The sequence below is a fragment of the Schistocerca cancellata genome, chromosome 8 (genome assembly GCF_023864275.1).
Source record: "Schistocerca cancellata isolate TAMUIC-IGC-003103 chromosome 8, iqSchCanc2.1, whole genome shotgun sequence".
Taxonomy (NCBI): domain Eukaryota; kingdom Metazoa; phylum Arthropoda; class Insecta; order Orthoptera; family Acrididae; genus Schistocerca; species Schistocerca cancellata.
In genome coordinates this window covers 181,699,270-181,723,949 of record NC_064633.1, presented here as the reverse complement: position 1 = coordinate 181,723,949, position 24,680 = coordinate 181,699,270, and the positions used below count along the sequence as shown (strand labels likewise).

The 24,680-nt window shown below is 39.7% G+C and overlaps 1 protein-coding gene across 1 annotated transcript in view; it reads left to right on the top strand.

The window, feature by feature from the left end:
* The window catches only part of LOC126094728 (N-acetylgalactosaminyltransferase 6), a 159,436-nt gene that overhangs the window by 59,338 nt on the left and 75,418 nt on the right, over window positions 1-24,680 (top strand). The window contains exons 4-9 of the mRNA XM_049909276.1: window positions 1,432-1,598; window positions 7,176-7,364; window positions 16,543-16,720; window positions 17,315-17,432; window positions 17,516-17,626; window positions 24,206-24,427. Of these exons, the coding sequence (XP_049765233.1) occupies window positions 1,432-1,598; window positions 7,176-7,364; window positions 16,543-16,720; window positions 17,315-17,432; window positions 17,516-17,626; window positions 24,206-24,427 (985 nt within the window). The remainder of the gene's footprint in view (window positions 1-1,431; window positions 1,599-7,175; window positions 7,365-16,542; window positions 16,721-17,314; window positions 17,433-17,515; window positions 17,627-24,205; window positions 24,428-24,680) is intronic.

The following is a 24,680-nucleotide window of genomic DNA, read 5'->3' as shown; positions in this document are numbered from 1 at the left end:
GTGATGGTGCCAGGAAAATGTGAAATGACACAGGGAATGGAAGTATTAGGTGGTTGGAAGGGAACTGGATAACAAAGGATGTATGTGGAGAGTGAAGAGTGTGGAAGAAGTTGTGCTGAGGTCAATGGGATGGTTCTGTGACTTGATGCATGTAAGTTATTGTCACGTACAGGAAAGGAGGTTGTAAGTCATAAAAACCTTACAGCTAAGCACTATGCCACAAACATAGTGTGCAGACAGATTTTCCCTGCCATATCCTCTCCCTTCCCCGGTCCTCATACCACCCACAAAAATCTGCTACAAAGGAATACCTCCTTCATCACCCACTATCACATTGGATTGGAACAACATGAACCATATCCTTTCCAGGGCACTTCCTGCTCCAGTCCTGTCACAGGTAGGACCCCCTGTGTGAAAGCAGCCATGTCATATAACAACTCCACTGCAATCACCGCAGAGCCTTTTATGTCAGTATGACAACCCTCCACCCAACAGTTTTCCCTTCCTCTGCCCTGTCACCACCTCCCAGTCCACATTCCACATCACTATCATTGTGCGACACACCCACTGGATTCAGTACCAGTGTATCACATGGATAACCCATGCACCTTTGACCTCTCCTTTCTGCACTCCTACTCAGCAAACCTGCTACTTCCCCCCGAGCTGTCGACTGCCCACGTGCAACCCATCTTCCTGCCAGTCGCATATTACCACCTGATTTAACCCCACTCCTTCCTAGTACACCTTCCGAAATGTGATCCCGGCGGCATTATGTGTCTAGTCGGTACAATCTAAGGACACGTGTGTGTGTGTGTGTGTGTGTGTGTGTGTGTGTGTGTATTTGACAGAAGGGAGTCTTTACTCCTAAATTATTTACTTTCTGCCAGAACTTTCCTACTATGTGTTTCAAATAGTCCTTACTTTCTTTTACTGCTTGCTCCAAGTACAGAATTAATAACATGGGATATAAGCTAAAGCCTTGTCTCAATCCCTTGTCAACTGCTGCCTTGATAAACTGTACTGACAAGGAGAGAATAGAAGCTTTATAAATGTGGTGTTAGAGAAGATATCTGAAGACTAGTTGATTGCAGACTATTTTCATGTTCATATATTGCTACAGCAACATTCCCATTTAGTTAGGCACTCTGCTTACTGACAATTTTTGCAGAGTATAAAAATTATGCAAGTTTTAATAATTTAAGTTTCCTTGTGTAAGTAATCCAGTTTCTCTCTTACCACTTCTTCCCTGAAATAGAACTTCAGATGACTTTTTTGATGTTTCAGAACAGTTGAAAGTATAGTTGAGTGAGTAATGTTATGCACAGGCTTCGTAACCAGTAGTCATTAGATTTAGTTTATTTGTTGTTACTTATAGTAAGTGTTACACATAATAACCATTTCTGACCTTTGTGATACTTTTATAAATTTCAGGTGCAAGTCAAAGAAGTATTTGAAAAAACTTCCCACAGTGAGCATCATTGTTCCATTTCATAATGAACACTGGAGCACACTTCTGAGGACTGTCGTCAGTGCGATCAACAGATCTCCCCCAGAATTACTCAGGGAGATAATACTTGTTGATGATTTTAGCTCTAAAGGTGATTTTGTGTTTATGCATCAATAAGATGATTTAAATGAAATTGATAATGATTATTTAATAGCCATATACTTGTTTGGCAGAAAACTGTGAATTTAGAATGAAAAGTTCAGCTAATTAATTTTGACAAGAAAAATGGGGACATGTCATGAAAGAATTACCCGAATGAGACGGAAATTGGTAGGTGTGATGTACAGGTGCAGACGAACAAATGATTACAATTTCAGAAAAAAATAGATGATTCATTCAAGAGAAAAAGCTTCACAAATAGTGCAAGCCAGTAACTCATTGGTGCACCTCTGGCCCTTTATGCAAGCAGTTATGTTTCTTGGCATTGATTGATAGAGTTGTTGGATGTCCTCCTGAGAGATATCGTGCTAAATTCTGTCCAGTTGGTGTGTTAAATTGTCAAAATCCTGAGCTAGTTTGAGAGTCCTGGCCATAATGCTCAAAATGTTCTCAATTGGGGGAAGATCTAACAACCTTGCTGGCCAAGGTGGGGTTTGGTAAGCATGAAGACAAGCGGTAGAAACTGTCGTCGTGCTCAGCCAGGCATTATCTTGCTGAAATGTAGGCCAGGATAGTTTGACTTGAAGAGTAATAAAACAGGATGTATAACATTGTCAATGTACTGCTGTGCTGTAGGGGTACCATGGATGACAGCGAAAGAGGAGTTGCTATGAAGTGAAACGGCATCCCAGACCGTCACACCTTGTTGTTGTCTGTGTGGTTGACAGTTCATGTTGGTATTCCCTTGCTGTCTGGCTCATCTCCAGACATGTCTTTGGCCTGAAATCTAATTGAATGTAGTAGAATTGTCTTTAGTGATGAGTTCTGCATCAAATTGAGCCCTGATGATCAGCAAAGTTGTCTCTGGAGATGTCCCATGGGATACCAACCTGATTGTTGCCCACCATATGGCCCGACAGCCAGGAGTGACGATCTGGGGTGCCTTTTCATTTCATAGCAGGACCCTTTTGGTTGTCATCCATAGCACGCTATAGCACAGTGGTACATTGACGATATTCCATGCTGTTTTGTTGTTACCCTTCAAGGCAAGCCATCCCGGGCTTATATTTCAGCAAGATAATGCCCACTTGCACATGGCGCTAGTTTCTACTGCTTGTCTCCGTGCCTACCAAACCCTACCTTAGCCAGCAAGATCACCGGATCTCTCCCCAATTTAGAATGTTTGAAGCGTTATGGGTTTGGTCCACCAACCAGCTTGGGATTTTGACAATCTAATGTGCCAATTGGACAGAATTTGGCATGGTGTCCCACAGAAGGCCCATCCAACAACTCTTGTCAATCAGTACCAAGCTAACTAACTGCTTGCATAAGGGCCAGATGTGGACCAACACATTATTAACTTGCTGTCTTGAACAAATCATCCAGATTTTCTGAAATTGTTACCATATTTTTGTCTATATATGTACATCATGTCTACTGATTTCTGTCCCATTTGGATAATTCTTTCAGAGGGCATCTTTTTTTTTTTGGTCTTAAGAGTGTATTGTGGTTCAACGGTATTGCAAAATTTATTGATTATCTTAAGACATTCTGATTTATGTGATACAGTTCAGTCTCAATACAATAGTTATCTATATTATTGTAGGATACACGTAAGGGTAATAGGTCTTTACCACTTCATCTAGCTGCCTAAAACCAGAGAGAAGCTCTTGTGATCCAAAGTTATACACATTGTAAGTACCGATATGAGCCACCACCTTCACTGTTGGTTGCATCCTGTGCTCTTTGTGGAATCCAGAAGACTCATTCCACATCTGGAATCACTCCTCCCAGTATCCATGCAGTGCGCACACTGGATTCATTACTATCTTTCACAGCCACATCCGCCTAACATAGGTGCTACCAACTACCAGTAAATCCACCCTCTGTGACTTTCCAGATCTTCAGGCTGAAAGGTTTCTCCGAAATTGAGCAGGCACCTCCATCTGGCTCAGGATGTTTATCAGACACACAGTGGCCGAAACCTGTTCATCAGGTTTCAGGCACTGTCTGTGTCTGATAAACATCCTGAACCAGATGCAGGTGCCTGCCCTTATTTCATCAGCTGCTGCCACGCCATGGAACAGCATCTCACTTGACCATCAGTGAGGGCTCAACATCAATGTTGGCAGTACCTGAGGGGCCACAGTAGTGGGCCATTTGGGAGACAGTGGGATGTACCAAACGTCCCTTGGATCCTCCTGTCCTGCCTACCACGTTGGTGCCCATTGGCAACGGCCTCAAGCTACATGATTGAAACCAGCACCACGTGGAGCTGTGGGCAAAGGGTCACCAACTCAGCCCCTATTTGAACACAGTAATTGTAGTTCCAATCTATTCTATGGATGACAGAAGTATACTCTAGACGGAATTAAAATGAGGAGCTGTGCCTGATAAGTACACAAACCTGTAGGAAATTTAGGAATATAAACTAAAGAGCGCAGAGGAAATTCAAAAGTTTCTTCTAAAGAGCTATGTGAATTAACAAACGACATGGTGTTCTTAACGATATACCTAGACGCATTGCTGCAGAAATTAAAGCTGCAATTTAACAATAGTTGTGGGCAGCTTGCCTCAGGAGAGGATACAATGACTTTGTGATTCCCTTCCCAACTGAATCAGTACATGAATCCAGGTCATTGGGGCTGCAACAGCATTTTGATCATGTGCTCATACTGCCAAGTTTTTTGTAAATTTATTTCCATTTTGAAATCTCTGTAGTCAGGCAGTGTATGTCTGCCTGTACTTGCCTCCTTCATATGGCTATTTCTCTGTAATTCTGCTTTCCAGTAATCTGAATATTTTCAGTTGATCTTCTTTGTCTTACCTAAGGTGGACTTCTAGCTCATTGTTATTCTCATTCTTGTCCCTTCTCATCAATTTTGTTTCTGTGATATTACGCCTTAAATCAAAAACAATGCTGGGAGGACTAATTGTTACATTTTATAGCTGCTATAAGGGTTCCATACTGTTATACTTTATAATTGAAAGTTATGTTACTCTATAATGTTAAAAATGCTACTTGACAGTAGACGAATTAAAATACTGGGTTTTGTAGCTCTAATTTTAAATGTTTTTAACTTCAGTTTTAGAACAACTATTAACCCTTTCTCGGGCTATGGGGGATATACTTCCCACTACATGTATTTCTTTACAGCATTTAAGGGAATATGTGGTACCACTTCTTTATGCTCCTGGCGTTTAGTGGCAGTCCACTGCACTAGCCATAGTTTCTGTATGTTGTGAAATACAGCCTTTAGGACTATTTGGAAGTAACTGTCCCACTAAACAGTGGTGTTTTAATGGTTGTTGGGAAGTATGGTTACTTCCAAAGTAGTTTCTGGAAGGGGCTTTGGAAGTATACATACCACATAATTCATCCCTCATTTGTGGTCCTTAGGAAGCATACTTACCAACTTAGGTGTATCCCAAAGCTTTTGGGAATCTGTCTTACCATATCTGTCTATGCCTGGCATCTTGTGGCAGAACGCTGCACCAGATGTATGAAAATTGCTGTAACAATCCGATTCTGTTTGTCTTGGAATCACTACTGTTGTTGAAACACATTGCATTGCATCTGCAATATACATTATTGTGACCTATGTTAGCTCATCCCTTTGTTGCATGATAAAGTTTCAAGTATTGTTTTCACGTTATGGTAAATAAATTTTAATATTGGTGTCAATTATTGGAACTACTGACGGCCTTGGGAGAGCCATTCCTGACAAAACTCTACCATCTGGTGAGCAAGATGTATGAAACAGGCGAAATACCCTCAGACTTCAAGAAGAATATAATAATTCCAATCCCAAAGAAAGCAGGTGTTGACAGATGTGAAAATTACCGAACAGTCAGTTTAATAAGCCACAGCTGCAAAATACTAACACAAATTCTTTAGAGACAAATGGAAAAACTAGTAGAAGCTGACCTCGGGGAAGATCAGTTTGGATTCCGTAGAAATACTGGAACACGTGAGGCAATACTGACCTTACGACTTATCCTAGAAGAAAGATTAAGGGAAGGCAAACCTACGTTTCTAGCATTTGTAGACTTGGAGAAAGCTTTTGACAATGTTGACTGGAATACTCTCTTTCAAATTCTAAAGGTGGCAGGGGTAAAATACAGGGAGCAAAAGGCTATTTACAATTTGTACAGAAACCAGATGGCAGTTATAAGAGTCGAGGGACATGAAAGGGAAGCATTGGTTGGGAAGGGAGTAAGACAGGGTTGTAGCCTCTCCCCAATGTTATTCAATCTGTATATTGAGCAAGCAGTAAAGGAAACAAAAGAAAAATTCGGAGTAGGTATTAAAATCCATGGAGAAGAAATAAAAACTTTGAGGTTCGCCGATGACATTGTAATTCTGTCAGAGACAGCAAAGGACTTGGAAGAGCAGTTGAATGGAATGGATGGTGTCTTGAAGGGGCGATATAAGATGAACATCAACAAAAGCAAATCGAGGATAATGGAATGTAGTCGAATTAAGTCGGGTGATGTTGAGGGTATTAGATTAGGAAATGAGACACTTAAAGTAGTAAAGGAGTTTTGCTATTTGGGGAGCAAAAAAACTGATGATGGTCGAAGTAGAGAGGATATAAAATGTAGACTGGCAATGGCAAGGAAAGCGTTTTTGAAGAAGAGAAATTTGTTAACATCGAGTATAGATTTAAGTGTCAGGAAGTCATTTCTGAAAGTATTTGTATGGAGTGTAGCCATGTATGAAAGTGAAACATGGACGGTAAATAGTTTGGACAAGATGAGAATAGAAGCTTTCAAAATGTGGTGCTACAAAAGAATGCTGAAGATTAGATGGGTAGATCACATAACTAATGAGGAAGTATTGAATAGGATTGGGGAGAAGAGAAGTTTGTGGCACAACTTGACCAGAAGAAGGGATCGGTTGGTAGGAAATGTTCTGAGGCATCAAGGGATCACCAATTTAATATTGGAGGGCAGCGTGGAGGGTAAAAATCATAGGGGGAGACCAAGAGATGAATACACTAAGCAGATTCAGAAGGATGTAGGTTGCAGTAGGTACTGGGAGATGAAGAAGCTTGCACAGGGTAGAGTAGCATGGAGAGCTGCATCAAACCAGTCTCAGGACTGAAGACGACGACGACAACAACAACAACAACAACAACAATTATTATTTTGTAAATAAAGTAAAAAAAATTTAAAGTAGAAACAGAAAACACTCTTCATTATTTTTTTATGTGTAATGGCAACACTTAACAGCTCACAAAAGGGAAGTATCAAATCCATTTACCACCATAGTTTTAATACCTGACACACATGCCATGGTGATATATTTACCACCATAGTTTTTGGTCCTAAATGACAAAAATAAAGTTATCAAAAATATATGTAGTCATTTAATCACAATTGTAATAGGATAGCAAAAAAATTATCTTCCCTGAGTTACCACAAAAAATGCACATGCAAAATAGTTGAAGTGGCATTATTTCAAAAACACTCTTTGTTTTTTATAAAAGTTGTTCTGTTGCTGTGAGTTGTATTTTTATGTCTTGTCAGCAACCCATATTTGTATGTTTATTTATTTATTTTACAGAGCATTGCAAAGAGAAGCTTGATAAGTATGTAGCTGAAAATCTACCCAAGGTCAAAGTTATTCACTTACCTGAAAGATCTGGTCTTATTCGGGCACGTTTGGCTGGTGCAAGAAAAGCAACTTCAGATGTTCTTATTTTCCTTGACTCACATACAGAAGCTAATGTTAACTGGCTTCCACCTCTCTTAGGTTTGTACTGACAAGTATCATTTCTTATCACAAAACACAACACCTGTATAATATTCTACATTTATTATTTTACATACTGGTTTTCAGCTGGGCAGGTACAAAGGGTACAAAGATGAATATGTACCTGATGATAGTGTAACAGCCAAAAAACAGTTTTTAAAATAATAAATGCTGTAGGATATGATAAGTTTTTTTCATTTGTCATATTTCAAATATTCTACCAAGAACAGTCATTTAATACAATTATCTACATATATTACAGCATGTCTGTAATTATTTCCCACCTTTTGTTATACATATTTCAAGATTCATTGTGAAATATGGATGTACTTAATTGAGGATTTATGCTGTAGTAGTATCTGTTATGAATAATTTATTTTATTTAATAACATACAGGGTCTACATACATCTACATCTACTTCTATACTCTACAAACCACTGTGAGCTGCATGGCAGAGAGTAGGTCCCAGTGTACCAGTTATTAGGTTTTCTTCCTGTTCCATTCAAAAGTATGGAGTGCTCGAAGAATGATTGAATGCTTCTGTGCATGTAGTGATTATTCTAATCTTATCCTCATGATCACTGTGTTAGCGGTATGTAGGGGGTTGTAGTATATCTCCAGAGTAATCATTTAAATGTGGTTCTTGAAACTTTAGACTTTCTCAGGATAGTTTACATCTGTATTCAAAAGTCTGCCACTTCAGTTCCTTCAGTATCTCAGTGACACTCTCTCCTGGATTAAACATACCTGTGACCATTCATGCTGGCCATCTCTGTATATGTTCAATATCCCCTGTTGGTCCTATCTGATACAGGTTCCACACACTTGAGCAATATTCAAGGATGGGTTGCACTAGTGATTTGTAAGCAATCCCTGTAGTAGACTGATTGCACTTCCCAGTATTCTACAAATAAACCTAAGTCCGCCACCTGCTTTATCCACAACTGAACCTATGTGATCATTCCATTTCATATTCCTATAAAGTATTACACCCTTGTATTTGTATGAGCTAACTGATTCCAGCAGTGACTCATTTATATTATAGTCATAGGATACTACGTTTTTTCGCTTAGTGAAGTGCACAATTCTACATTTTTGAACATTTGGAGCAAGTTGCCAATCTCTTCACAATGTTGAAATCTTACCAAGATCTGGCCAAATATTTATGAAGCTTCTCTCATATTGTACTTCATTATAGATACACTTCATCATCTGCAAAAAGCGCGTTTTTACTATTAACATTGTGTGCAAGGTCACTAATATACAACATGAACAGCAAGAGTCCTAACACACTTCCCTGGGGCACACCCAAAGTTGCTTCTAAATCTGATGATGGCACTGTATCCAAGATAACATGCTGTGTCCTCCTACAAAAAAGTCCTCAATCCAATCACAAATTTCTTGTGATACCCCATATGATGGTACTTTTGACAATAAGCATAGGTGCAGTACTGAGTCAAATGCTTTTTGAAAATAAAGAAACACTGCATCTACCCGGTTGCCTTGATCCGAATCTTTCAGTATGTCATGTGAGAAAAGTGATAGTTAGGTTTCACGTGATTGATGTTTTCGAAAACCCTGCCAGTTGCCATTGAGGATGTCATTCTGTTCAAGATATCTCATTATGTTTGAGCTCACAATATGTTCTAGGATTCTACAAAAAATCAATGTCGAGGATATTGGATGGTAGTTTTGTGGATCATTTCTACTACTCTTGTAGATGAGTGTGGCCTGTGTCATTTTCCAAGAATTGGGCACGGTTTTTTGTTCGAGGGATCTACGATAGATTATAGTGAGAACAGGGGCTAACTCAGCTGCAAATTCAGTACAGAATCAGACAGGGATTCCATCAGGCCCCGGAGCCTTGTTCAATTTTAATGATTTCAGCTGTTTCTCAACACCACTGACACTAATACTTATTTCATTTATCTTTTCAGTGGCATGAGAGTTAAATTGGGGCAAGGTTTTCTTTTGTAAAGTAACATTTGAAAATGGAGTTAAGCATTTCAGCTTTGGTTTGCTGCCCTCAATTTCAATTTCTGTCTCATTTGCTAGGGTCTGGACACTAACTTTGGTGCCACTAACAGCCCTTACATATGACTAGAATTTCTTTGGATTTTGTGAAAGATCATTTCACAGTATTCTGCTATGGTAGTCATTGGAGGCATCACATATTGCTCTCTTAACAGCCAAATGTATTTCATTGAGCATCTGTCTATCTACAGCCCTATGCTTTGTTTTACACCTATTTTGCAGCAATCTCTGTTTCTTTAGAAGTTTCTTAACAGTGACTGTATACTACAGAGGTCGCCTTTCCGTTACGAAGCGTTCTCCTGGGTACATATCTACCCAGCATGTGGTCAACTATTCTTTTAAACTTGAGCCAGAGTTCCTCTACATGCTCCTGACCTGTGCTGAAAGTTTAAAGTTCCTCATTGAGATAAGACATTACAGATTTTTTATCTACTTTACCAGACGTATGTCTCTCTCTAGTTGTTTTAGTTCCCATTCTACTTTCGTAATCATTATTGCTACAACTGTGTTGTGGTCACTGATACTAGGTTCGATGTGGACATCCTGAAAGAGGTTATGTCGTTTTGTTGCTATTAGATCCAGTATATTTCCATTATGAGTGGGGTTATTAACTATCTCTTCTAGGTAGTTTTCAGATAAGGCATTTAGTAAAGTTTCACAGGATGTCTTATCACACCCACCACTAACAAAAATGTAATTTTCCCAATTAATTGTTGGATGATTATTGTCTCCACCGATGATTACAGTATGATTGGAGAACTTACATACAAGAGAACTCACGTTTTCTCTGAAGTTTTTGTTTCCACCAGGAGATAAGTCTGGTGGGCAATAGAAGGATCCAATTATGATTTTATACCCACCTCTGATACTGAGTTTTGTCCAAACAATCTCACATGCAGCTTCAATTTTTTATCTTGCTGGATTTGAGTTTCTTGTCTCCTGCAACACATACACCATGTCCATTTCCCATTTGCCTACCCTTTTGATATATGCTTAAATTTTCCCCAAGAATCTCACTGCTATCATTTTCCAACGTTAACCATCTTTCTGTACCTAGTATTATATGAGCTTCAGTGCTTTTCATGAGCACTTTCAACTCTTGCACTTTGTTGCAAATGCTTCAGCAATTTACCAGTAGGATTTTAATACTCTCTCCTGTGGAAGGCATTTCTTTTGCTTTTTCCCTGATACTTCAGAGTTTCCTATAGCTATTGTTACATGGATTGGATAGAGAGTTGACTACCCTAAAAAGACGCTTGTGCGCACCACTCACACACAGTCAGCTACTTGCGTTGCATTTTCTGATGTGTAGTGCACACCTGACCTATTTAGGGACCTTACAGTTCTCAACCCTGCGGTGCAAGTCCAGGAAATCACAGCCTTGCTTGTCATAGAACCTTTGAAGTCCCCTCAGTGGCTGCTGGAATAGCCTCTTCATCATGTTGAACGAGGCCCCCAGGCATGCACACTGAGTGAACATCATATCCTTTCCTGCCCCTTGCTGCTATATCCCTAAGGGATACCATCATTCACTGCACATTTTAACTGCTGACGATTAATAGACCCTACCCTTTTGTATTTGCCTCCTCCAGACACCAGACAAAACAGGTTTCCCCAAAATGTGTGAAGTGAGTCCCACAGGCTCAATTTCAGTTTCAGTGAAAGACAGCATCTCAAGCTTGTGGTTTGGGGGATTAGTACAACACTCTGAGTCCTCCCTAGTCCCCATCCACCCTGTACAGGATGCCTAGATCTACCATTGACAGGCCATTTGCAGTCAAGTGGATGGGTAATGACAGACCCAATACTTCCTGCAGAGGACCCAGAATCCACAGAATCAGATATCACAGGTATACGACTCTAGAGAGCTCTTCTAACGTACTGATTCACAGCAGCTGTCAATCATTTGACAGTAGTCAGGACGATTTCCAGCTCCTTACGAATTTCAGCCAACTGTTTGAGAACAGCATTCACAATGGGGCTGCGTTCTGTCTATAACGGAATTACATTTTTAATTACGAGCAACAGTTAATCAGGGTTGCCACAAGTTCCGGAAATCAGGGAATTTCAGATGCGTCAGGAAAACATCAGTAAAAAAACAACAAACACTGGAAAACATCTCATTTTTGTCTCAGTAGATGAAATGGTTTGTTTACTGAGATGTCATGGATCGTCACTGACTGGGCACCGCTGAGAACATGCACCGCTTCCCTACTCCCTTATTCTTACTGCTTTTCCCCTTCCTAACACTACCCTCAGCTTTCAGTCAGTGCCGCCACCACTTCTAGCAGCTGCCAAAGAGAGGCAGGAAGGCGTGAAAAGTGCTTTGTTTGGATCCGATTTTTAGAAAATGTTGACACATCGGCCAGAGGTGGCAGTTTGTGTGTGTGTGTGTGTGTGTGTGTGTGTGTGTGTGTGTGTGTGTGTGTGTGTGATTTTATGATGAAGGCTATGGCCGAAAATTTAGCTATGAGAGTGTGATTGTCTTTTCTACATGCCTTGTCTGTGGCTGAGCAATTATCTTTAAGGTGAGTTGCTACCCACTTGCATTAGTATTGATTCTCAGAGTATTTTCGCAAGTTATCTGTGAATGGATTTATCACCTTGGTCTCATTTGATCAACATACTGTGTGTGATACGTGAACAGCTGGCCACACGAGTGGACGGGCCAAACACATGCCATTTCTGAGGGTATCTCAAATGGATCGTGCCTGCAGATCTGAAGCCCATTGTGCAGGCCCTGCCTGTCGGATCTAGTCTCGCTGATCTCCCTGTAAGTCGGTCTGTTTGTGTGTGGCATAATGCGGCGGATTTTCGTGTTTTTTCCATAGACCCAAGACCAAGGTGCCCCTCGGCAGGCCAGAGACCAATGGGCAATGAATTTCAGGACTTGCGACTGTCTCACCGCAAGTACATTGTACAGTGTGGCGTTTTATAGACATTTTATTTCCTGTAGTACATTTTGGAACTTCAAAAGTAGTTTATATATTAGAAAGTATGGATGATAAGAAGGAGAAAATTGTGGCAGTTTCTGGTAGTTTGTACACTGTATACTCGTATAGTTCTCGAAAGAAAACACTTTATTGGTGGTCACCTATTGTATTGGTTTACGCAACTCGTCCCTGCCTTATACACTTCTTCTTTTTTGCGCAGTTATTTCAGAAATCAGCGAAGGTATTTTAAATCTATCTTGCGACTCCAAGAAAATGCATGTTTTTGTCACCAGATGTGTTTAGTTTTATTGAAATAAAATAATGACGGTGGTCCTAGTGAAACACACATACCATCTGCCTTGTTTTCTCCATCTAAAAACAGTTCATTACAAAAGATGTTGATGTTAGTACTTAAGCTTTTTGCTCACATGTGGGAGAAATACAGACGTCCTTATATTTTTTTTGTCAACTTATGTCTTGAGATCTCAAAATTTGTCAGGGAAAAACTGTAAAACTTATCTGGAAATCAGGGAATTTCACTTGGGGAAACTTGCGGCAACCTTGTTAATGTAACGTATGTCATATAGTACATGAAAAAGTAAGACTTTATTTTCTTCATCAAGATACTGCCTGTAGAAACATAATGTGCTCATTGTACTATTTGTTTGAATTTTGCTTTTGTTATGGCATTCCATAGACCTTACGTGTCAGTTGTTTATGTGCCAAATAAAACATTTTGGAGCATTGGGCTAGAGATAAACCATTATAAGGATATGAAAAGGAGGGAGATTGCATTGTGAAGATAGGTGGAGCTCAGACACTAGATGATAATTATTGATGTTTGCATGTTTGTTTCAATCGGAAACTAAAGGAAGGCATTTTCTGCACCATACTATCATGTGAGACTAATTTTTAAGGGAAAACTGTTAAGTTATCAGAAGTTTTGTTCTTCTTCTGAATGCTTATATTTATTCATAATGTTAATAAGGGAAAACAAGTGTTGACCTGTGTACCGGGTGATCAAAAAGTCAGTATAAATTTGAAAACTGAATAAATCACGGAATAATGTAGATAGAGTGGTACAAATTGACACATATGCTTGGAATGACATAGGGGTTTTATTAGAACACACACACAAAAAAAAGAAAATTACAAAAGTTCAAAAAATGTCCGACAGATGGTGCTTCATATGATCAGAATAGCAATAATTAGCATAACAAAGTAATACAAAGCACAGATGATGATCTTTACAGAAAATGCTCAATGTTTCCACCATCATTCCTCAACAATGGCTGTAGTCGAGGAATAATGTTGTGAACAGCACTTTAAAGCATGTCCGGAGTTATGGTGAGGCATTGGCGTCGGATGTTGTCTTTCAGCATCCCTAGAGATGTCGGTCGATAACGATACACTTGCGACTTCAGGTAACCCCAAAGCCAATAATCACACGGACCGAGGTCTGGGGACCTGGGAGGCCAAGCATGACGAAAGTGTCGGCTGAGCACACGATCATCACCAAATGACGCACGCAAGAGATCTTTCACGCATCTAGCAATATGGGGTGGAGCGCCATCCTGCATAAACATCGTACATTCCAGCAGGTGTTTATCAGCCAGCTGGGGATGATGCGATTCTGCATCATATCGGCGTACCTCTCACCTGTCACGGTAGCAGTTACAAAACCAGAATCACCCATTTCCTCGAAGCAGAAAGGCCCGATAACGGTAGATGTAGTAAATCCAACCCATACCGTGACTTTGTCGTCATGCAATGGAGTTCCCACGACAGTTCTAGGATTTTCGGTAGCCCAAATTCTGCAGTTGTGGGCGTTGACAGACTCTCGGAGCGTGAAATGAGCTTCTTCGGTCCACAACAGGTTACTCAACCATTCGTCATCTTCCGCCATCTTTTGAAACTCCCAAAACACAAATGCCTTCCGCTTCACTAAATCGGCAGGTAACAGTTCATGATGCCGATGGATTTTGTACAGATAGCATTGGAGGGTACGCCTAAGTGCCAACCAAACAGTAGTGTATGGAATGCCGGTGCGACGTGCGACTGCACAAGCGCTGACTTCCCCGTGCATAGACGAACCTGCTACAGTCTCCATTTCTTCCAGAACTGTCTCAGCGGCATTACACCTTGTGCTCGGTCGGCCACTATGGGGTCTATCGTCTAAACAACCTGTGGCTTTGAACTTTGAAATCATTCTCGCCACAGCTGCATTTGTCAACGGACCTTTACCCGTTCGAATCCCCTTCCTGTGGCGATAGGATCGTAATGCTGAACTAGCACATTCCCCATTCTGATAATACAACTTCACTAAAAGCACCTTTTCAGGTGACATCAACATGCTACGTCTGCTGGTGCATCTGATTCTCTCACTCATTACAGCTCCTTTTATACACGATTGTCATGCGCAGTCACTGACGTTTTGCTGTCCAGCGCCATCTGTCGGACATTTTGTGAACTTTTCTTTTTTTTTTGGTTCTTTTTTTTTTTTTTTTTTGTTCTAATAAAACTCCATGTCATTCCAAGCATGTGTGTCAGTTTTTACCCATCTACATTATTCCATGGTTTATTAAGTTTTCAAATTTATACTGACTTTTTGATCACCCGGTAAGTAGTTAACTATTGTCCGTGAGCAGCTGGAAATGATCTGAACTCTGCTACCTGTGGTTCTCATTCTTTACATGAGTAGAATGCATTTCAGATCAAAAGTATTTAATGCCATCCTTCATTGCCATGTTAAGTCTCTCTACTTATATCAGGTGAACATAAATAAAACCAGCAAACTGCAGGGATGGATTTCTGACTGGAAATGGAGGAAAATAGGACCTGTGAACATGTGTCCGGAAATGCATTGTTGTCAAGGTAGGTGGCACTGTGTGTACACCAGATTTTGAGCTTGTGCTAGGGTTGGTCTCAAAATCCTGTAGACATGGTCCAACAGATCTGGGTGTGCACACAGTCTGCCACCTCACTGCACATATGGTTAGTGTCTGTGAGGGTACTTGTTATGGTACACCTTTGCTACCTCTTGAGCATTTCCACGTGCTTGGCCCTACACAAACATAATCTGAACTTGTTCCCAACATGAATACCAGACCATTCTGCTGCTTACAGTAGGCTTTGTAAATCACACAGCCTGCAACACACAAGGAACACAAGGCACGTCGTCAGAGGAACTGTCACTCACCATCTATCATGGCAATGATGCATTTCTGGACACACATTCATAAGACCTTGTTTCTAGCCAGGAATCCATCTCTGCAGTTTGTCGGTTTATTAATGTTCACCCTGTATACATGGCTGTGAAGGGGATGTTAATCATGACCTTTAAAACTCAGTGACATGGACCTGATATGTTTGAGAGCACTTCCTGCTGGTAGGGTGGTGTAACATTCTGTAGTAGGTTCCTGTTCCAGTAATAACCATATCTGCTGCTATTTTTGCAGCAAACAAATAAAATGATATGATTGTTAGGACATTGCACTTATATGCAAGGCTCATTTGAAATTACGATGTGTTAATCATGATTTGTGTGTCACGTGGTTTATCTAAATCCTTCTTGATGAGCAGAGGTATGGTCTTTGAAACAAGGCTACAACTGAAGAAGCAAAAGAGAAAGGGATGTATGGTTACAGAGCAAGAGGATTTGTTGGTTTGTGGCTGCTCAGATATTAGGATGTTCAAGTAATGTACCTGTTGTGACTCGCCGATCTTTCAAAGTGCCGCCACGCAGTTACGCGCGTCCTCCACACGCGGCGCTGTCTGCCAGCCATGCAGCAGCCACGCCACCTAAGCGGCCAGCCAGCCAGCAGCGACTAGGTTTGGACTCAGTGCTGATTTGACTGTTACAATGTACACACGTCTTACTTTGTTTACTTGATCTGTGACTTACATGTTTTGTGTCGTCCTAGAAATATATTTGTTCAACTTGATGTTATAACAGTACCCATGGCATAAAATGATCCAAAACAGCTAAGGGATCTTTCTCCTTCAATAATAAGTAGGGAACAAGATGTCAATCTAATGGATAGCAAAACTTGTAATCCAGCACAATAAGAAAACAGATAAAGCCACTGAGGAAATGTGTAGCATGCACCTTCCCAGTTCTTTTTCTCCTGTGGCAGCACTATTTATGTTATCATTGTGTAATTTTTTGTTTACTTAATTACCTTGAACAATATTTTGTTGTCTTCTACAGAACCAATTGCAGAAGATTATCGTACTTGTGTCTGCCCTTTCATTGATGTTATTGCGTATGAAACATTTGAGTACAGAGCTCAAGATGAAGGAGCTCGTGGTGCTTTTGACTGGGAGTTTTTCTACAAGAGGCTACCACTTCTACCTGAAGATCTAAAACATCCAACAGAACCTTTTAGGTAAGGACAGTCTAGTGGATAATTTCAGTAATAACTGCTGAAAACAGAACCATTGCAGAACTCATACTTAACAACTACAAGTATAAAATATAATCCCAGATTGCAAAGTTTAATAGGTATCAAAGTTTCTTTCTTGAGGTGGTAAAAGGAAGGAAAATTCCATTTCAGATAGAGGTGAAGAGTGAGCTTAGGTGCTAAGGGTTAAAAAGAAAAAAGAAGGAAGAGGAATAATAATTCAGGACTCTAGGTGAAGTGGCACATGAAACTGAATCATTCATAGAAGTGAACGGCAGTTTAGGTTCAGGTCATACAAAAAGAGCACTCACTTTTCCCAAAATGTTTCTTTCCTTTATTTTTTATCACTTTTTCTTTCAGTGTGGCCTGAAGAAGAAATCTTTGCTTTAGAAAGCTTGAGATGCTGCACTTATTGTGTCTGTTCACCAGCCACTGAATTTATTTGTATGGTTTTATTTTTATACCTTTACACATGAGATAGTTTTAATTTTGGCTTACCTGTCCTTTTCATATCCTGAATGTTAAGTTCTCACAATTGCGTTATACTTGCTTTATGTGTGTTAACCTGCTCATTTATAGGAGCCCAGTAATGGCTGGAGGATTGTTTGCTATCAGCTCTAAATTCTTTTGGGAACTGGGTGGCTATGATGAGGGACTTGAAATCTGGGGAGGTGAACAGTATGAGCTCTCTTTCAAGGTACAACACATGTTAATCGAATTCTGAAGTTTAATCTCATTGTTTCCCTCTTTCTACCAATAATGATGCTCTATCTGTTGCAGATTTGGCAGTGTGGTGGACAAATGGTAGATGCACCATGTTCTCGTGTGGGCCACATTTACAGAAAGTTTGCTCCATTTCCTAATCCAGGGAAAGGCGATTTTGTTGGAAGGGTTTGTTCTAATTATTTCCATGTATGATAAATTTGAAGGTTAATAAGTGTGAGAATAAGTAGGTTATGGATTATTTTAACAAGGCTACCAGAAAAATTCCAAATCTGATGTCCACAAAATATAGCCTAAAGTATTCAATATGTGTTTATATATATGAATATAATAGAGGGAAACATTCCACATGGGAAAAATATATCTAAAAAGAAAGATGATGAGACTTACCAAACAAAAGCGCTGCCAGATCGATAGACACACAAACAAACACAAATATACACACAAAATTCAAGCTTTCGCAACCAACGGTTGCCTCATCAGGAAAGAGGGAAGGAGAGGGAAAGACGAAAGGATTTGGGTTTTAAGGGAGAGGGTAAGGAGTCATTCCAATCCCGGGAGCGGAAAGACTTACCTTAGGGGGAAAAAAGGACAGGTATACACTCGCGCGCACACACACACACACACACATATCTATCCGCATATACACAGACACAAGCAGACATTTGTAAAGGCAAAGAGTTTGGGCATATATATATATATATATATATATATATATATATATATATATATATATATATATATGAAAATGTCTGCTTGTGTCTGTGTATGTGTGGATGGATATGTGTGTGTGTGCAAGTGTATACGTGTCCTTTTTTCCCCCTAAGGTAAGTCTTTCCGCTCCCGGGATTGGAATGACTCCTTACCCTCTCCCTTAAAACCCATATCCTTTTGTCTTTCCTTCTCCTTCCCTCTTTCCTGACGAGGCAACCGTTGGTTGCGAAAGCTAGAATTTTGTGTGTATGTTTGTGTTTGTTTGTGTGTCTATCGACCTGCCAGCAGTTTTGTTTGGTAAGTCTCATCATCTTTGTTTTTAGGTATATTTTTCCTTCGTGGAATGTTTCCTTCTATTATAACCATATATATATATAATAGAGGGAAACATTCCACGTGGGAAAAATATATCTAAAAAGAAAGATGATGAGACTTACCAAACAAAAGCGCTGGCAGGTCGATAGACACACAAACATACACACAAAATTCCAGCTTTCGCAACAAACTGTTGCCTCATCAGGAAAGAGGGAAGGAGAGGGTAAGGAGTCATTCCAGTCCCTGGAGCGGAAAGACTTACCATAGGGGGAAAAAGGGACGGGTATACACTCGCGCGCGCACACACACACATATCCATCCGCATATACACAGACACAAGCAGACATTTGTGAAGGCAGAGAGTTTGGGCAGAGATATGTATATATATGTATATATATGTGTTATATATATATATATATATATATATATATATATATATATATGTATATATCCCAGGCAGTAGATGAATATAAAGCAAAAGAAACAATATGGAAAACCAGATTCAAGCAAGGCATTATTTTAGCTAATTTTACATTATTTGTGGAGCCTTTGTTCTTGGAATGGTACAGAGAACAATCTTGTTCCAACATAACTTATTGACACAGATATTCTTTAGATTCATTGAAGACTGATTTGTCATTGTATGTGTGGTAAAGTTTTTATTTATGTTAGCTCTACTTGCTGAGCTCTCGTTTGCTATTTTATTGCTGTAGTGTGATCATTTTTATTTTGAGAAAGAACCAATTAAAAATAAGACTACAGTTATGGAACATCCTGGTTGACTATTAATAATTTAAGGAACAAAGTTAACAGTCGGCTGAGTAGTAGAGGTGCTGAGTCATTGAAAGACAAGAACTTTGTTTGCCAGCTTTTGGACAAACCTTTCTTCGGGACTAGGCACACACACACACACACACACACACACACACACACACTGGTCTAAATACTGTGGTACTTTTGCAAGCTCATTATGGAGACGTTGAAACTCTACCTGACCGAGCGAGGTGGTGCAGTAGTTAGCACACTGGACTCTCATTCGGGAGGACGGTTCAATCACGCGTCCGGCCATCCTGATTTAGGTTTTCCGTGATTTCCCTAAATCGCTCCAGGCAAATGCTGGGATGGTTCCTTTGAAAGGGCACGGCCAACCTCCTTCCCCGTCCATCCCTTAACCGATGAGACCGATGACCTCGCAGTTTGGTCTCTTCCCCCCCATAAAAACAACAAATAAACTCTACCTGAGGAAAGCAGTGTAGACCTCCTGGACAGTTTCAGCATTAAGGGGATTTGTCTTTAGAATGGGAATTACCTTGCACATCAGTCCATTACATCTGCACATGCACAGGGGCACTTTCAACTGAAATGGCAAACAGTCACGAAAACAGCTGAAAAAACGGATGTAATATTGGCAGTGTCCTTGAAATGTTTAGGAAACTGTCCTTGTAATTCCTCCAATGCCACAATGAATTCTTCAAACCGAACATTTTGTTTAACACCAGTAAGCTAAGGAAACTGGACTATTTCTCAGACTGTGACCCTTATACAACTCAAATTTCTTTTTAAATGCATCCATGTCATATCAGAAAAAAGTTGTTTCTCACCTGGCAGTGTCTTACTGCAGGCAGTGCGCTGTCAAGTCTTGTTAAAATGTGAGGTCTGTAATCAGTTATAGATGTTCTAATTTTCGTTCCTGCATTCCTTTTACCTTCATAAATTCAACAATAGCAAGTTTTAAATAAAAAAAAATCATTCCAGACACGCCACTTGACTTAACTAACATGGAAATTTTACTCTATGTACCACTAATTTTTTTATGTGGTCTGTGCCTACAAATTTAGCACAATGTGCTTCTTGATATGAAGAACAATGAATCTTATTTGTTGATTGTTGTTATGATGCGAACTTTCATTGTCAAATAAATCTTTAACATGTTTCTGCATGATATTGTAATGTTGTTGAAAAGCTGAGACAGGCCGGGCCTGCACACCCTGCATGTATGAAGTTTGGCATGCTGTGGCCAGCCCTGCTTTTGAGTGAAACAGTCATATCTGCACTTTGCCTGTTATTGAAATTGGGAGATGGGGAGACACAAGTTATGGTGGGCATGTGACTAGAAACAGGAAGGACGGATTAGCTGACCATCTTGCAGAAAGTATAAGGGAGAGGGGAAGGGGAGGGGGGGGGGCACATGCACACAAGACAAAATCCTACTGATCACTGGAGTCAGAGGGGCGCATTTTTTAGTTTAGAGTCACATAATAATCAGACAGTGTTGAAAGAAATCAGAATAGAACAGGACCATAATATATGTATCAGTTTCCATAAAAGTACTTAATTTGTTTCATCAGAACATTAGGGAGTTGAAAAACAAGATAGATGAGCTTTTTGTATGCCTAGAAGATGTGAAAAATCATGAAGCAATGGATATTGTATGCCCCTCTGATCATCATGTAACCGCAGGAGAAGTTAAATATTAGGTATTATATACTGGCATCATTTTTATGTGTTTACATGGAAAAAGGAGAGTTGCAGCGTGTGTAAAAGTTGGACGCAAAGTTTTTATGTTGATCAGAACTTAGAGGCTTGTGGTTGTGAGTTGCTACTGCAGAATACTTCTCTCATAATTTCAGTCTACAGACCCCTCTATGAAATTATTAGACAGAAGTCTAGTTGCATTACTGAGCTACAGGTCAGCCAAGAAGCAGCTACTAGTAATTTGTGAAGATTTCAGGGTTGATTTCATAAAAATACAGTGGAAAAAGTTAACTGGAATCATCATTTATTTGGGTGTTTCAATCTAATTTTGGGACTTGATCTTCCAACACATGTGCAGCAAGATAGTAGGACACAGATTGCTAATATTTTTATATACAGTACTCAGGTTGAAACAATTAATGTGTACCCAATTGTTAATGGAGTATTTGATCATGATGCACAATTAATGCAAATAAAAAATGTAGCACCTTACAGCCCTGAGGCAGATTTATACAAAGCATTGAGGCTTATTAATGAGAATGGGATGCATTGTTTTAATGGCAGTTGAAATAGGTGAGGCTAATTTCAAGTTCAGTTTTTTCTATGGTAAATTTTTTTAGATATTTGAAAGACAAGTAAGCAATGGATAACTAAGGGAATTAAAATCTTATGTAAGAGGAAGAGGGAAATTTATATAAAGGCCAGAATAAGTCAAGATCCAAAATTGTTTACAAAAAATACTGTAATATTTTAAGGAAATTCATTGAAATGTGGAGAAGTAAGTGCATGCTGACAGAAATTAATAATACTGATAATAAAATCAAAACTATATGGGGCACTGTCAAATGAGAGACAGGACAGTCAGTCAGTGTACAGGGTACACGAACAGCTAAACTAAATGACAGTGTTGTGACTGACTATTCACAAGTTGCGAATGCTTGTAAAAATTACTTTCCAAATGTAGCACCAGAAATGGAATTAAATGGTTCAGTTGAGGAAGGAACAGAATAAATTAAAAATGACATTCCACAAAAATGTAACCAGCTGGAAGTAGCACCAATATCCTTCACTGAATTTAATAAGATTATAAAAATTCTAAAAAACAAAATCTCACGTGGTGTTGATGGTATTTCAAACAGAATTCTGAAAAGATGTTCTAGCTCAATCAGCAATGTACTGAGAGATGTATGTAATGCATCTCTGGCACAGGGAATTTTTCCAGACAGGTTAAAATATCCAGTTGTTAAATCTGTTTGCAAGAAAGGTAACAAAGACTTAAATAATTATCATCAAATTTCCCTATTGACATCATTTGCAAAATATTTAAATGTACTGTAGAGTAGTCTCACATTTAAGGTGAAACAGTTGATGCGGCATATCACAGTGTGGACTCGGGAAGGGTTACTCAATTGAGTGTGCTATTTATACATTCACTTATCAGATATTACAAGCCATTATAAAATATAAACAGTTTGTACTTCTTTTTGTGGTCCCTCCAAGACATTTAATTATGTAGATCATGTTACACTCTCAGAAAAACTCAAGTTTTAAGGAATTGATGACTTTACCTGCAACTGGTTTGAATCATATTTAACAAACAGAATGCAGAAATTTGTGCTGATAATTCAAATAGTGTTGGAAGGATATAAAATCATAGTAACCCACACATTATTAAACCTCTGTCACCACAGCCATGGCACACATCTCATTCAAGTAGCGTGCCATTCAGCTGCTCCATGTATTTCCACCAGAGGCTACTGCACCTCAGTCACCTGCAGCAGGAAGCCAGTGGCCTCTTTCTATTGAATTACCATTCTGAAGTTCCCAAATGATTATGTTCTGTCTTTTTATTATGCTGTCACACTGACTCAAATAAAGTTGTTGATTTCTTATAACTGTGTTTCTTATTGTGTTCAGAGTTAGAACACAGGTGGCAGCGAGAAGAACTTTCGTGTGCATGACTTCAGTGACTGACCTGCAATCTCTTCTCCACCAGCAGCAACTTTGGATAAACTCGTTGCTATTTTGTCTGTTCAGACTCCGCTGTTTCCATTGCATCTGCCACCATATCCACTGTACAACTACTCTACTGAAGACTGGGAAGCTTATGAGTTGGCCCCCTTGCAGGGACCAGCCTCACTTTCCTTGAATGAAATGTAGTTTGTCGTCTTCTTAACATTGCAAGTGCACCCATGTTATTGCCACTCGCATAGAGTTTTACCAGTGCTGCAAGCAAGCACATTAATCGTATCAGCTTTGGGATCTGAAGCTCCAGGGTCTAAGCTGTACGTGTTGCTTGATTGCTAAAAACTCTAAAAAATCCTATGGTTACTCCATGGTTTGCGAAGCAATCATCCCCCTTACACTCGACAACTGATTTCATCACCTGGCCCTTCAGTGTGAAGATCCGTCCTTGGATGAAGTGTTTGACACATTTTGAGGTCTCCTGTCTCATAGACCAACAAATTGAGGCCTAGGGGGCATCACCATCATTGTTAGTGAGCCACAACAGTGAGTAGCAGCAGGTTCACTGAGCAAAGAGGATGTTGCTACTGGGCAAACCTAGCCACAGTGGACAAACCCAGCAGCAGCCGCAACTGCAGGGATAAATTACAGCACTTCTTTCCTGCTCCTCTTGTTTTGTGCAACATGAGAGATCAGCATGCCCCAGGTGGTGGGACATGGCAAGTGTCACAAGAACCTAATTTCACCATGCTGTATCCACACCCTCTTCCACAAAGTCTCCCTCTACCTCTTTTATAGCTCCCCCTTTCAATTTACTGCTCAACATCATCATATGCTGCACACGATTCCACCTGCTTGGGACCAGAAGCAGCTCGTCAGTGCCACATTCTTAGCCCATGCACATGCTGCCCCTCTGTCCTAGCCATCAGCCACTAGTTGACCTGAAGTGCTGGCTGCCAAAGTGTAGTCAGCAAGGACAGTGCTGCTGTGCAGGTTTTGTGTGTGTGTGTGTGTGTGTGTGTGTGTGTGTGTGTGCGTTTTGTATAGCTCATGAGAGGGATTTGTCCAAAAGCTATCAACCGAACTTCCCACTCTTGTTATGTGCCTTTCGACTATTCAATGCCTCTACCATTTAGTGAGTTGTTACCTTTACTCCTTAAATAATTAAAAATACGCATTTTTGTCTGGTTTTGTGTGTATCTGCTGAATTTTTATTATTTTAGTGGTACTTCTTATGTTGCTGACTTACTTTATTAAATAACTGGTTGTTGATTACAGAATTATAGGCGTGTTGCTGAAGTATGGATGGATGAATATAAAGAATATTTGTATAAAAGAAGACCTCATTATCGAAAGATTAATCCTGGTGACCTCAGCAAACAAAAGGAACTCAGGGAAAGATTGCACTGTAAGCCATTTAAGTGGTTTATGGAAGAAGTTGCATTTGATCTCCCAAAGAAGTATCCACCTGTTGAACCACCAGATTTTGCTTATGGAGAGGTATGTGGAGATATTTTATCGAGAAAGGTTTTGTTGACTACTCTTACTATTGATACAAGCTTTCCATTTTGATATCTTTTGTTTTATGTACAGGGTGATTATAATTAGAGTTAAACTTTCAAACCGCTGTAGAAATAACACCACTGGTCAGAAGGATGTCAAATTGAAATGAAATATTATCAGAGAAGGGGAAAATGCATGGCAGAAGAAAAATAAATAGTTACAAAATGTAGCCATGGATAGCACTGTAAGC